The sequence below is a fragment of the Tamandua tetradactyla genome, chromosome 7, assembly GCF_023851605.1.
Source record: "Tamandua tetradactyla isolate mTamTet1 chromosome 7, mTamTet1.pri, whole genome shotgun sequence".
Taxonomy (NCBI): domain Eukaryota; kingdom Metazoa; phylum Chordata; class Mammalia; order Pilosa; family Myrmecophagidae; genus Tamandua; species Tamandua tetradactyla.
In genome coordinates, this window is record NC_135333.1 from 172,241,707 (window position 1) to 172,256,953 (window position 15,247).

At 35.2% G+C, this 15,247-nt stretch overlaps 1 protein-coding gene across 2 annotated transcripts in view; it reads right to left on the reverse strand.

Moving 5' to 3' along the window:
- Window positions 1-15,247, reverse strand: part of NUP37 (nucleoporin 37) — a 56,766-nt gene that overhangs the window by 20,389 nt on the left and 21,130 nt on the right. For both annotated transcript variants that reach the window (XM_077111806.1, XM_077111807.1), the window contains exon 5: window positions 5,852-5,946. In XM_077111806.1, the coding sequence (XP_076967921.1) occupies window positions 5,852-5,946 (95 nt within the window). The remainder of the gene's footprint in view (window positions 1-5,851; window positions 5,947-15,247) is intronic.

A 15,247-nucleotide genomic window follows, 5' to 3' on the forward strand; every position in this document is an offset into this window, starting at 1 on the left:
CCTGGAGAGAAAGCTAGCAGATGCCCCCATGTTCGCCATGTGCCCTTCCATCTGACAGAGAAACGATGAACATCATCGGCCTTCTTGAACCAAGGTATCTTTCTCTGGATGCCTTAGATTGGACATTTCTGTAGTCTTGGTTTAATTTGTACAATTTCACAGCTTTAGAACTGTAAACTTTTAACTTATTAAATTCCCCCTTTTAAAAGCCATTCCGTTCCTGGTATATTGCATTCCAGCAGCTAGCAAACTAGAACACCTACTTATCTTGTAAGTTTTGCATTTAGATGGCTTCTAAAAACCTTGCCTTCTTTGAATGTCATGTCAGGTAGAAAGCTTACATGTACCATGTGGGAAAATTTCTTTGATTGTGGAAGGTAGTATTTTGTAAAACTTTTCTTTTTAAGTAAAAATTTTATGAAACTTGAAAAAAAAAAGTAGTGAAGGTAATAATAGCATGGTAGTTTGAATTATGAATTTTGTAAGGGTTACTTTCAGTATGTTTCAAATATATTCAGAAGATTAGATTAATCCTGATTTTTTAAAAAAGTACTTGAGACTACTAAGCAAGTAATACTGGTATTAATATACTACTGATAGTATTAGTGATAAAAGGTACATATTTCTACAAGTTTTACTGATTCAAGAGTGAAAAGAATGAATCAAAAGGGTAAAAATGAGGGGTAACTGCACAGGCTTATTATTTCAACCTTCAATAATTAAAAAAAAGAGTCAAAATATGGGTTGCCTATCTAAGGCTGTGTGTGTTTTAGGGCAGGGAGAAGGAGTGTAGGACAGTGGTTTTTTTCTAATATAACACTAATAAACCTATACCATAAAAAATATCTATTATACATCTTCATGAAGCCTTGAAGGGGGTAAAAAACAAACATAAATTTACACAAAGATGCTTTTTATTTTGATTTTTTGAATAAACAGGTCAAGCAGAAATATAAGTTTATCATTAGAGGTGAGAAACCATCTGAGGCTACCCTAGAGAAGAATTATTAACATCCTATTTAACGTGTATTGACAAAAATTCATGAAGGATGGGAAGTGTGAGAAGTTTTGTCCCATCTAAAAACAAACCTCAAAATTAAACTCCCAATTGGAAAGCAATCCCATATGGCAATTTTCAAACAGATCATATATAACGACCTCTTCAAGGAATTCAGAGTAAAAGTAAAAGCCTTAACACAAACGTTATTACTATAACCCAGGAAATAGAAGCATTTCATTATTTCCAAGAAAATTTTGATATAATTTACAAAACTTAAATTTGACTATATGCTGAATACAAGAATTACAAATGAGGGAAAGCACTTATCACTCACATCAATGGATTTTCCAATAAACCTGAAAAATGTTTATGGATGTGATTCCCATTTGAGAGCCACAGAAAGCAAGCTTAAATTACTATAATAATGGGCATGATAACATACTTTATTAATAACAGTTCTATATTTCAACTATTAAGGACATAAGAGAAAGAACAAAGACGTCATGACTATAGAGTGGTGAGACCAGTACACAATCCAGTCAAATTTTAGAAAATTCTTTCATCACTTTATACACTGCTACTCTAGTATAATTTTTCATTCACATACTGTTTCATTGCATTGAATTAAAGGTCTGCAAATGTGAGCAACAGGTTTTAGTATAGTTTTGGGATAGTTCTTACAAAGACCCAGAATCCTATGTTCCACTGACCAGAGGTAAATTATTACCACTCATTACAAACTGTCAATTTTATCCCATTCTTAAAGCTCTTGTTAAAACTATGCAATAATTGATTTTGATTTAAAATGTTACCAAAAATCAGAGGGAATTTTAGAAGTCAAGCAGGGAACTCTATTTCTTTAAATATTTAACCATAATATCAATATGATTTTTTCTTTGTTAGAGAAGTTGTAGGTTTACAGAACAATCATGCATAAAATAAAGGATTCCCATATGCCACCTCACCACCAATCCCTTGCAGTGGTGTGGAACATTTGTTATAACTGATGATAACCATAATATTTTAATGTAACTGCAATTATTTAGGCATAATTTATTTACTTCTTAACTGGGATTAAATGCCCAAGGAATGCTGTTCCACTGGTCTATTTTGAAAAGGCTCTTAGTCCCCTCCTTTATTTTCCACAAAGATTATTTTTAAAAGATCACATAATTGGGGTGAAGGCTAGGGAGGAACACTCGCGTTAATTATCAATCCTGAAAACTCTCAAATGTACACAGAGGTAACAGGAAAAGAACTTAGCCAGTACGTGATACATAGAAAACATCTGCTAGATATTCTTCTTTTAAATTTTTTCAAAAAAATTATACTGATAGGTTTGTGAATATCTTAGGTAAATTAGTACTTCCTCATCAGTGATTTGATTATATCCCTAAAAGAAATTTTTATTCTTTTATTTATTTCCCATCTCCTAATCCCATTCTTTTAAAATATTATCACAGCAAGAACATGATAAATACTGATATCCCATCTTTTACAGATAAAGTGAATGACACTTTATATGTTTCTATTATTTTAGTCTTATAATTCTCTTTCACCATAAATTTTTATCTAATATTTTAAACTATTGTGGGGGGGGGGGCGTTGGAGGAAAGGGATTTACTTCCGACATGCTTTGTGGTTACAGCAAGTACTAAATCTTCATTTCTTTTGTATCTCCTAAAGTACTAAATGTTGTCCGTATTAAACGTGTTTAATACTTGTTGATCGGACTTGTTTTTACAGAACAGTACTGTTTCTAATATAGAAAAACATTTGCTATTTGGCACTGACTGGGAATGAGATGTTCTGTATTAGTGAGTTTTTAAATTAATATATTTAACCCATCAAATACTCAAACATTTTTTTTTACCTTCTTTTGGAAGTAAAATTCATTTAATAAATGAATAATAAATCTTTCTAAATGAATATGATTTTCTCTGCCTCTCAAATATCATAATTTTAACTACCTTTTGATGATGCTAGGCCATAATTATGAATATCAGTATTTATATCTGCCTGTATTTTTATCATTTTGTGAGTGTATATATATATTATACACACACATATGTATATATGTATATGTGTGTGGTGGAGATGATGAGGGATCATAAAGGAAATGCGTAGAACATTTACTTGGGCATTTCATTTCTTAAACACATTTCTGGGTAATGGCACCTTTCTCATAAAGATGTGGTGACAGATACATAGTTGTATATTCATTCCTTTACCTACTTACCCACTGAGTCCCTGCCACAAGGTCATTATTCTAGCTTCTGTGGTGCCCTCTAAGGGCACAGCATGGCTGGATGCTACATACCTAATTAGTGAAAAGGTCAAAGAAGTCTACTCCAGAAGACTTTCCCTCATCATCTAGACATGTTTCTCGGTAGCATCACACCCTGTTACTCAGCACCACTGACATCACAGAGCTCCCTTTGGCAGCTTGCAATTACTCTGTCTTTTCATCCGGGATAACTTGGTTGGTGGGTGAGAAGGACCACGACATCTTCATTTCAAGAACTAGTGCTAAGGTGTTTTGAAGTTATCTTTCAAAAATTACAAATTCTTTACCAGCAGAAGATCATGACACTTCTGCAGACACAACTCTAAGTAACAATTTTATCAAGTCCTATATAATGCTTAACTTTGATCAGAACAGTCATCTACTTTTTCAATAATATAAAAAGAGAAAAATTCTTAAAGAACTTTAAAGTAGAAGCAGTATAGTGCAGTGCTTCAAAGCCAACTACCCGAAAAGTTTTTCTATTGTAGTATATCCCTTCAGAATTCCTTACTTTGTTTATTGCTGTCACCATGTGCCCTATTTGTTACTCTTCCTTATTAATAATTTTTTTTACTTCCATCCTCTGACACACAGATCTATATTGCTTAGCTTCTGGCAAGAGGCTTGACTTTAACAGCCAATCAGAATTCTCCTTTACTTCTGGTTGGTGAACAAAGCTGATGCATTCTAAATTCAGCTCCCCAGCTATTTCTATAATAATATACAGTTATCGATTCTTACTCATGGGTCTATGGGAAACTGTTTCATAATGCCAGATGGGTGCTTGTCTGTACCATGTCTTAATTTGGGGACCCACAGCTATCCAGGGCATGCTCATCTTATAGCAGATACAGAATATAGGAGGTCAAGTCAAACCAAGTAAACAATTTAAAGCTTCTGCCTGGGTAACATCCGCTAACATTACATTGGTTTAAACAAGTCATATGGCTAAGGCCAACGTCAATAGGGTGGGAAAGCTCCTCTTTCCATGGGAGTGACGAATGGAAGTATTTGCTGAACAATAACATATTGACCACAGTCTAGCAAAATGAGACAATTAGGGGCAACGCAGCAAGTTTTACAAAACGCTAGATTTATTTAAAGGAATTATTATGAAGTGAAGCTCTTTCTACCTTTTAAGAGTAATAATGTCCTTTCTTTTATAAAAGGATGATAATATAAATGGTATTCAAATTGCTACTACTTGACAAAATAAAAAGTTGGCCACTCTATGTCAGTGTCCCAAATTTTGGAGAATTTTAGTAGTCTATAAAAATCCAAAATCTACTACTACAACAACAAAAAATAATAGGCCACTATGTATAATCCCAGGTCTTTCTGGCTATTGTTCACTATTCAGAGGTTATTCCTAGACTTGCAAAGACATGCATTTTCTCCTTTTTCAGGTTTCCTATTCTGTGCTTATGATTAGGAAATTCCTTACTTGAGAGGGCTGAAATACCATTATTTATTCCTAGTGAACTAACCTAACTTTTCTCGTAACAATGGTCCTATTAACTTTATAGGACAAATGTGGTTTTATAACAACTTGGGGCCTTTACAAAATAAAGGCTTTTTATGTATGAAAATATTACTGTATGTAATTCTTTTATGTCCCTGATATGAAAATTTTAATAGACATTACATAAAGAATAATGGCCTATGATTCTATAACTTTAAAAATATGTTTCATTAACAAGATTAAAATTTTAAAGGTGGCCTGTGGCTTTACTTCCAATGTAAAAGGAAACATGTTTAATAATTCTCTATATATAAAGTGTTAAGAAATATGGATGATTTTGACAGCTTTATCAAACATTAAAACTATGCAAAATAGAACAGCATTTGTTACTCCTTTTTTTTGGTCACAGTATTGTTAAAGCAGATGAAGCAATTGGCACTCTTCTAATGACGGATTCACTTATTTCACACCTGATTTCTCAGCTTTTTTTCATCTCCTACTCTTGCTCTTTATCTTATTCTTTATTTGTGATATTCTCAAGCTTCAGGCACTGTAAAAATGTTATAGTTACCTCATTTGCTCCAAGGAAGTGAGGTAGAAGAACGTGATATTGAAATGTATTGTATCTACAGAAAAAACTTATTGGAAACCTCTGAATTTTTCAAAACACTAATTTTCTATGAATCTGACTTAGCAAATGAAATTCACAGTTTATTATCAAACACTAACTTTGCATACAGGATCTGTGACATAACTTCAAAATATGGCAGTTACTCATTATGATCCTACTTACTCTTTCCAATATTGGAGAATATGACCCAATATATATTTAGATTTCATATACTATAATTCTAAAATAAGAGGCAGGGAGACACCGTGAATCAGGGACAAAAAAGAAAAAGGTTCCATTAACTGCAATGAGAACTCAACTCATTGATTTTAAAACTTATATCTGTGTCATATCTACTATTTAAAAAGATGCTTCTTTTATAACATTATATGGCATTTATAAGAAAGTTATATATCCTCTAATTTTTAAATTGTCATTCTGATTAAAATAAAATGAAAAATAAAAAATGTGGTGGTAACATAAGGAACATACCTGCAGGTATGATCATCACTCACACTTGCAATTTCACGGCCTTCTTTGGGATCAAACACCAAACCATTAATGAAATCTGAATGGCCCTCTAAAACCTGACAAAAGGGGAAAAATTAGTAAGAAAAGAGAAAAATATTTTCCCAATATTCCTACTTAATACTTTATTCACTTCCTTAAAGGCTTTCACTACATGTTTCTTTTTTTCTGTAAAGTTTTTTAAGCAATCTACTATTTTTAAAGCATGACGTATATACCAGCTTTTCTAGAAGGCTTACCTTGGAAAGAAGTTGATCACTCAGCACATTGCTCTTAGTTTAATCATTCTTCTCTAATAAGTATTTCCTACAAAGACACACTTTCTACTGTATGTGTCCTCATATCACCTTTTTTCTCACTTACATAAAGCTTAAGTAACAAATAAAGCTTGAAAAACTTTTTAGGGGCACTGGCCTAGAGTCCCCCTCTGCTTTTTACCTTATACTTGCTGATCTGTCCTACGGAATACAAGTACTGTGAACTCCACCTTTCAATGCTTTTATCCACCTGGACAGTGTGACCACCAGCCCTGAAGAACAGCTGCAATTTCAGCTCATGGTCAGTTGAGGCAGAGAGCTTCATCTAGCCATTGACAGACCAAATGGAAAGTTGGGTAGGAAACCAGATGTGCAGGTAAGATTCAAGATTTTAATAGATATCTTTCTATTCAACTGATAACACTTTGTTCTAAACTGATTCCACTTTAGTTTTGAAGTTTATTAATAAAGTGGTTCTATAATGATACTGCTTACTATAAGAAATGAATCACGAGAAAAAAAGGATTTGGCTCAAAGATTCCTGTATAACTTTAAAAAACCTACATTCTCCAAGTCATCAGGTAGTTTCCTCCACAGTCTACAAGGTAAACTAAATTAACACTAAATGCTTACTGTCCACTATAATTACATTAACATTTTTTGTTGTTGGTGTCGTTTTTTTCACTTCCAAACACTTTCTAAAAAAAATATTTTTATTGCAAACAACAAACATACAAACATTCTTTACATGGTTACAATCAGTGGCTCACAATACCATCATATATCTGTGTATTCATCACCATGATCATTTTTTTGCACATTTGCATCTCTTCAGCAAAAGAAATGAAAACACTCATACATGCCATATTCTTTACCCCCGTCACTGACCACTAGTGTTTCAATCTACTCAATTTATTTTAATCTTTGTTCCCCCTATTATTTGTTTATTTCTTATCCATATTTTTTACGCATCTGTCCTTACTGTAGATAAAAGGAGCATCAGACACAAGATTTTCACAATCATACAGTCAAATTGTGAAAGCTATATCATTATACACTCATCTTCAAGAAATATGGCTACTGGAACACAGCTCTACAGTTTCAGGTACTTCCCTCTAGACACTATAATACATCATAAACTAAAAAGGGATAGGTATATAATGTATAAGAATAATCTCCAGGATAACCTCTTGACTCTGAAATCTCAGCCACTGATACTTTTGTCTCATTTCTCTCTTCTCACTTTTGGTTGAGAAGGTTTTCTCAATCCCTTGATGCCAAGTCCCAACTCATTCTAGGATTTTTGTCCCATGTTGCCAGGGAAGTTTACATCCTTGGGAGTCATGTTCACATAGATGAGGGAAGGGCAATGATTTCATTTGCCGTGTTGGCTGAGAGAGAGAGAGGCCACATCTGAGCAACAAAAGAGGTTCTCTGGGGGTGACTCAGGATTATTTTTAAGTAGGTTTAGCCTATCTTTTGCAGGGATAAGTTTCATTGGAACAAACCCCAAGATTGAGGGCTCAGTCTATTGATTTGGTTGTCCCCACTGCTTGTGAGAGTATCAGGAATTCTTCAAATGGTGAAGCTGAATTTTTTCCCGTTTCTCCGTATTCCTCCAGGGGGAGTTTGCAAACTCTTCTTTCTTCAGTGTTGAAATCACTTTGGGATTTTACTTATCCATAAGTACATGGAACCTTGAACAGGGCATGAGATTTTGTTGGTTTGTCCAGGTTAGTGTGATACCCCCATATTAATTTTTTTTTTTTTTTGCATGGGCAGGCACTGGGGATCGATCCTGGGACTCCGGCATGGAAGGTGAGAATTCTGCCACTGAGCCACTGTTGCACTGCACCCCCACCCTCATACTAACTTTCGATAAGTCAAAATTTTATACGCCAACTTCTGGGAAAGATGGTGGAGTAGAAAGCTCCAGGACTCAGTCCTTCCATCAAAGCAACTATTAAATAGGTAGGAACTATCTGAGATAAGAAGCCAGAAGAACAGCAAGTTGGTCTGTGCTCCTGTCCTGGGCCACTGGCCCTGTGTGGCTGGAAAACACCAACTTGGCTAAGTCCCCTCCTAGGTGATCCTTCCACCATCATTTGTCATTCAGCAAAAGAGACTAGAGACAACAAAAGGAATACATGAAACTATAGAGGCAGACAGTTGGGGCAAAGGCACAGTGGCTGCAAATACCCAGGAGAGGGAGATCTGTCTCCTGGGAAACAGAGGGGGCAACCAAACTGCTATAAACTAGGGAACTACAGAACAACTAACAAGCAAAAGTCCAGGACAAGACAGAGGCCAAGATGCACACTGCATCTGCATATGGCAGATCTTCCTAACAGGAGGGCAGCAGCTCAAGAAACTGTCTTATCACCAGTTAATTACAAAATCAAAAAGCAGGAAACAGACATCTAAGGAAATAAAATGTTAAAATGTACAACATGCAACAAAAAAGTACCAAACAAAGAAACAAGAAATGAAGGCCCATCCAAAGGAAAAGGCACACATGGAGAAAACACCAATGAGAAACCCAGAATGTGCACACACTGAAGAAGGCCTTTAAAAAATGATCTTAAAGTGCTCAAGAAGGTGAAGGAAAATACAGAGGGAGAACTAAATGATATCAGGAAAACAATAAATACACAGCAGAAGCATCTTAGAAAAGAGACAGATACTTTAAAAAGGAACCAGGCAAAACTACTGGAGTTGAAGACCACTCAAAATGAAAAATGCCTAGGAAAGTTTCCAGAGCAGAATGGAGCTGGCAGGAAATGAATCAGTGAACCTGAAGACAAGAGAGTTGAAATAAGGCAGGCTGAGGAGCAAAAAGAAAAAAGACTTATTAGAAGCAAAAACAGCTTAAGACAACTCTGGGACACCATCAAAATATACATTATGGGAGTCCAAAAAGGGAGGGGAGGGGTGGGGGAAGGGAGGAGAAAGATGGAGGGGGGGGGAAGGGGAGGAGAAAGACGGGAGGAGTGTGGGGAAGGGGAGGGGAAGGGAGGAAAGAGAAAACAAAAGGATAGAAGGAATATTCAAAGAAATAATGATAAAGAACTTCTCAAACTTAGCACAAATTGTAAATATGCACATCCAAAAAATCCAAAGAACACCAAACAGGATAAACATTTTTAAAAAAGGACACATCGTCATATGTTGATCACAGCATCAAATGCAATGGACAAGCAGAGCTCTGAAAGTTGCAAAAGAAAAGCAACATGCTAAGTTTAAGGGAGTCTCAATTAGATTGAATTATTTATCAGAAACCATGGAGGCAAGTAGAGTGGGCTGAACTATGTAAAGTGCTGAAAGAAAATTGCCTGACAAGAATTTCATATCCGGCAAAACTCTTTCAAAAAGGAGGGAGAGATTAAGACATTCTCAGATAAACAAAAGCTGCATGAGTTCATCACTAGACCTGCCTTACCAAATGTTAAAAGGAATTCTGCAGACTGAAAGTAAAGGACACTAGATAGTGGTTCAAAGCAGCGTAAAGAAATAACAGTCTGTGGTAAAGGTAACCACTTGGGTAATCATAATTCCAGTATATGATAATGTATTGTTTGCCATGTAACTCCACTTAAGTCATAAGGATGCCAAGATGCAAATGCATAAGAAGTAATGAGAATTCTACACTTTTGAACAATGTAGAAAGATGTGTCAACAAGTATACAAGTATAGGAAAAGAATACATGCATGCTACTGAAGTTAACCAGACCTGACTGTTATATACGTAGGATGTCAAATTTTAACCCCACGGTAACCAAAAGGTAAATATATGAAAAATATATCCAGATAGAAATGAGAAGTCACTTAATATGGTACAACACAAAAAAGCCAGTAAGTATAAAAGTAAGCATTAATGAAAGTGAGGGAAAAAATGGTATAAAACTAACAAACGCTAAATAGCAAAAACTCCTATCAGGAGTGACTTTAAATACAAAGGGATTAAGTTCTTCAGTCAAATGTTTTATTTTTGGATAAAAAAGCATGACCAACTATATGCTGTCTACAAGAGAGGCACCTTAAATTCAAAGATACAAGTAGTTGAGGGTGAAAGGATAGAAAAAATTGTATCGTGCAAGTAGTAACCAAAAAAGAGCTGAGGTGGCTACACTAACACTGTCTAAAACAGACTTTAAGTAAAAAAGATTTATGAGGGACAAAGATGCCATTATATAATGATAAAGGGGACAATTCAACAGGAAAATGTAACAATTATAAATGTATATCCACCTAACAGCAAAAATCCAAAATATATGAAGCAGGTTCAGTCAGCTTTAAAGGTTTAAAGGTATTAATAGTTCTACATTAATAGTAGGAGACTTTAAAACACCACTCGCAACAACGGATAGACCATCTAGTCAGAAGACCCATAAGGAAGTACAGAAGTTGAATGATACACTAAGCCAACTAGACCGAACATATATAGAACATTGCATCCAACAAAAAACAGAATTCACATTCTTTTAAAGTACACATGGCTCATTCTCCAAGATGGGCCATATGGTTGGTCACAAAATAAGTCCCAATAAGTTAAAAATATTGAAATAATATAATATATATTCTCCAACCACAACAGAATGAAGCTAGAAATGAATAACAGAGGCAGAAATGGAAAAATTCACAAATATGTGGAATTTCAAAAACATAGTCTTAAACAACCAAAGGGTTAAAAAGGAAATATTAAATGAAACTGGAGCATATAAACATATTTGGGATGCAGTAAAAGGTATTTCTGAGAGGGAAATTTATAGTTCTAAATGCTTATATACAAAAAGAAAGAAAAAAGGTTTCACCCAGATGTGTGTATCTGCACAGCCATATCCTTCCTGACAGGTGCCCATGCGTTCACGCACTGACTTCCTGACCTCAGTGTATCAGGACACTGGTGTGCTCTGCTCTGCACCCTGTATCCTGCTCCACATCCATCCTGCAAATACAAACCTTCAGACTACTGAAGGAATCAATCTACCAATTAAACCAATCAAGAAATTTACATGCCACGAAACAAAAGAAGCTCACTAAGCATATCATGATGCAGATAGATACAGCCCAGTCTACCGACCAAATTAAAACACCAGAGGAGACACAGACATTGGAACAACTAATCAAAGATATTCATACATTCCACTAAATAAAATAAATGGGATGGCTAATGACATACTACAGATCAAGAAGACACTGGAAGAACATAAAGAGGAATTCGAAAGAATAAACAGAAAAATAACAGACATCACAGAGGTTAAAGATGATGTAGACCAAATAAAAAATATACCAGAGACACATAACAGCAGATTTGAAGAGGCAGAAGAAAGAATAAGCAAACTAGAGGACAGGACAACTGATTTCAAACACTCAAAACAGCAAATGGCAAAAAAGATGGAAAAATTTGAATTGGATCTCTGGGAAAAGATGGACAAAACAAAGCTCACAAATATAAGAAGCACTGGTGTCCCAGAAGAAGGAGAGAAAAGGGCTAGGAAGATTAGCTGAGGACATATGGGGGGAAACTTCCCAACCTTTATAAAGGACATATGTATGCAAATCAAAGAAGCCCAATGAACTCCAAACAGAATAAATCCAAATAGGCCTTCCCCAAGACACATACTCATCAGTCCGTCAAAAGTTGAAGAGAAGCAGAAAATCCTGAAAGTGGGAAAAGAAAATCAATCTATTACATGCAAGGGAAATCTCCTAAGACTGAGTTTGGACTACTCAACTGTCCTATGGAGGTGAGAAGCCCTATATGAAAAGATATATTTAAAATCCTGAAAGAGAAAGACATATAGCCAAGAATTCTACCCAGCCAAATTGTCCTTTAAAACTGAGGGAGGGACTAAAATCTTTACAGAGAAACAAATCCTGAATGAATATATCAACAACAGACTGGTCCTATAAGAAATACTAAAGGGAGTTCTGCCAGTCGAAAAAAAAAAAAAAGACAGGAGAGGGAGGTCTGGAGGAAGGCACAGAAGTGAAGAGTACCAGTAAGGGTAACGTAAAGGACAAAAAGAAAAATGGGAAAAGAATATATAGTTCTGACAAATAAAATAAAAAGAGATAAGATGGCGGATTCAAGAAATGCCTTTTCAGTAATAATTGTGAATGTCAATGGACTAAATTTACAAATTAAAAGATAGATTGGCAGAATGGATTATATAGTTATATGCTATATGCTATATGCTATTTACAAGAGACTCATTTTAGGCACAAGGTTACTGTGCCAGTTTGAAAGGATGTATGTACCCTAGAAAAGACATGTTTTAATCCTAATTTCATTCTGTAAAGGCAGCTGTTTTGTCTAATCCCTATTCAGCACTGTATGCCTGAAACTTTAATTAGATCATCTCTCCGGAGATGTGACTTAATCCAGAGTGGTTGTTAAACTGGATTAGATGGAAACACGTCTCCACCCATTCCAGGTGGGTCTTGATTAGTTTACTGGAATCCTATAAAAGAGGACACATTTTGGAGAAACCAGGAGATTCTGAGAGAGCAGAGAACAACAAAGTCATGAGAAACAGAGTCCAACAGCCAGGGACTTTTGGAGATGAAGAAGGAAAACGCCTCCTGGGGAGCTGGAGAAGCTAGCAGACGACGCCACGTTCGCCACGTGCCCTTCCACTTGAGAGAAAAACCCTGAACGTCATTGGCCTTCTTGAATCAAGGTATCTTTCCCTGGATGCCTTAGATTGGACATTTCTATGGACTTGCTTTAATGGGGACATTTCCACAGCCTAAAACCTGTTAACTTGCAACTTACTAAATTCCCCCCTTTAAAAGCCATTCCATTTCTGGTATATTGCATTCTAACAGCTAGCTAACTAGAACAGATACAAATAGATTGAAAGTAAAAGGATGGAAAAAGGTTTTCCCTGCAAGTTGTAACCAAAAGAAAGCAGGCGTAGCTATACTGATATCGGACAAAATAGACTTTAAATGTAACGACATCATAAGAGACAAAGAAGGACACTATATATTAATAAAAGGGACAATTAACCAAGAAGAAATAACAGTCATAAATGTCTATACTCCCAAACAAGGCGCTCCAAAGTATATGAGACAGATATTGGCAACACTGAAGGGAGTGAAAGATGTTATAGCAACAACAGTAGGAGACTTCAATACACCACTCTCCTCTATAAACACAACAACCAGACAGAGGATCAACAAGGAAACAGAGAAGTTAAACAACTTGATAAATGTATTAGACCTAACAGACATTATTAGGTCATTACACCCCAAAACACCAGGATATTCATTCTTCTCTAGTGTTCATGGAACATTGTCCAGGATAGACCCAATGCTGGGGCACAAAGCAGGTCTTTATAAATTAAAAAACAATGAAATTATTCAAAACACTTTCTCTGATCACAATGGAATGAAGCTGGATATAAATAACCACCAAAGAATGACAACTTTCACAAATATATGGAGATCAAATAACATACTCTTAAACAACCATTGGGTCAAAGAAGAAATTGCTAGAGAAATCAGTAGGTATCTGAAGAGGAATGAAAATGAGAATACAACTACTTATGGGATGTGGCAAAGCTGTACTGAGAGGGAAATTTATTGCCCTAAATGCCTATATTAAAAAACAAGAAAGAGCAAAAATTGGGGACTTAACTGCTCCCCTGGAGGAACTTGAAAAAGAACAGCAAACTAACCCCAAAGCAAATAGAAGGAGAGAAATAACAAAGATTAAAGCAGAGTTAAATGAATGGGAGAACAAAAGAACAATAGTTAATAATGAATAAAACCAAAAGCTGGGTCTTTGAGAAAATCAATAAAATTGATGGGCCACTAGCAAAGCTGACAAAGCAAAAAAGAGGACGCAGACTAACAAAATCAGAAATGAGAAGGGTGTCGTTACCACAGACACTTAAGAAATAAAAGAAATCATAAGATAATACTATGAACAACTACATGCCACCAAACTAGACAACTTAGATGAAATGGACAAATTTTGGGAAACACACACAAAGAAGCTACACTGATCCAGGAAGAAATAGAATATCTCAATGAACCAATCACAAGTAAAGAGATTCAATCAGTCATTAAAAATCTTCCTACAAAGAAAAGCACAGGACCAGAAGGCTTCACAGGGGAATTTCATCAAACATTCCAAAAATAACTAACACCAAACCTGCTCAAACTTTTCCAAAAAACTGAGGAAAAAGGAACACTATCTAACTCATTTTATGAAGCTAACATCATTTTAATACCTAAACCGGGTAAAGATGCTATAAGAAAGGAAAACTACAGGCTAATCACCCTAATGAACATAGATGTAAAAATTCTCAACAAAATACTAGCACACTGAATCCAACAACACATTAAAGGAATTATACATCATGACCAAATGGGGTTTATACCAGGAATGCAAGGATAGTTCAAACACAAGAAAATCAATTAATGTAATACAACAAATTAACAAACTGAAAGGGAAAAAAATCTCATGATCATTTCAGCTGATGCTGAAAAAGCATTCAACAAAACCCATCATCCTTTTCTGATCAAAACACTTCAAAAGATAGAAATCAAAGGTAACTTCCTCAACATGACAAAGGGCATATATCAAAAACTGACAGCCAGCATTGTTCTCAATGGAGAGAGACTGCAAGCTTTCACCCTACAATTGAGACCAAGACAAGGATGCCCTCTATCACCACTATTATTCAACACTGTATTAGAAGTTCTAGCTAGAACAATCAGGCAGGAAAAAGAAATTAAAAAAATTAAAAAAAAAAGAATTTCAAGCCATAGACCTAATCTCAAAACTGGAAGAACTAGAAAAAGAAAGTAAACTAAACCCAAAGCAAGGAGAAGGAAAGAAATAACAAAAATCTGAGTGGAGAAAACTTAAATAGAAAACAAACAAAAAATAGGATAAAAAACCCAAAAGTTGGTCCTTTGAAAAGATTACTAAAAACTGACAAACTTTTAGGCAGACTGACAAAGAAAAAAGAGAAAGGATGCAAATATTAAAAATGAGAAAGAAAAGGGGAACATTACTGACCTTGCTGAAAGAAAAGAAGTTCAAAATGATATTATGGATAACTGTATGCCAATAAATTAGATAATC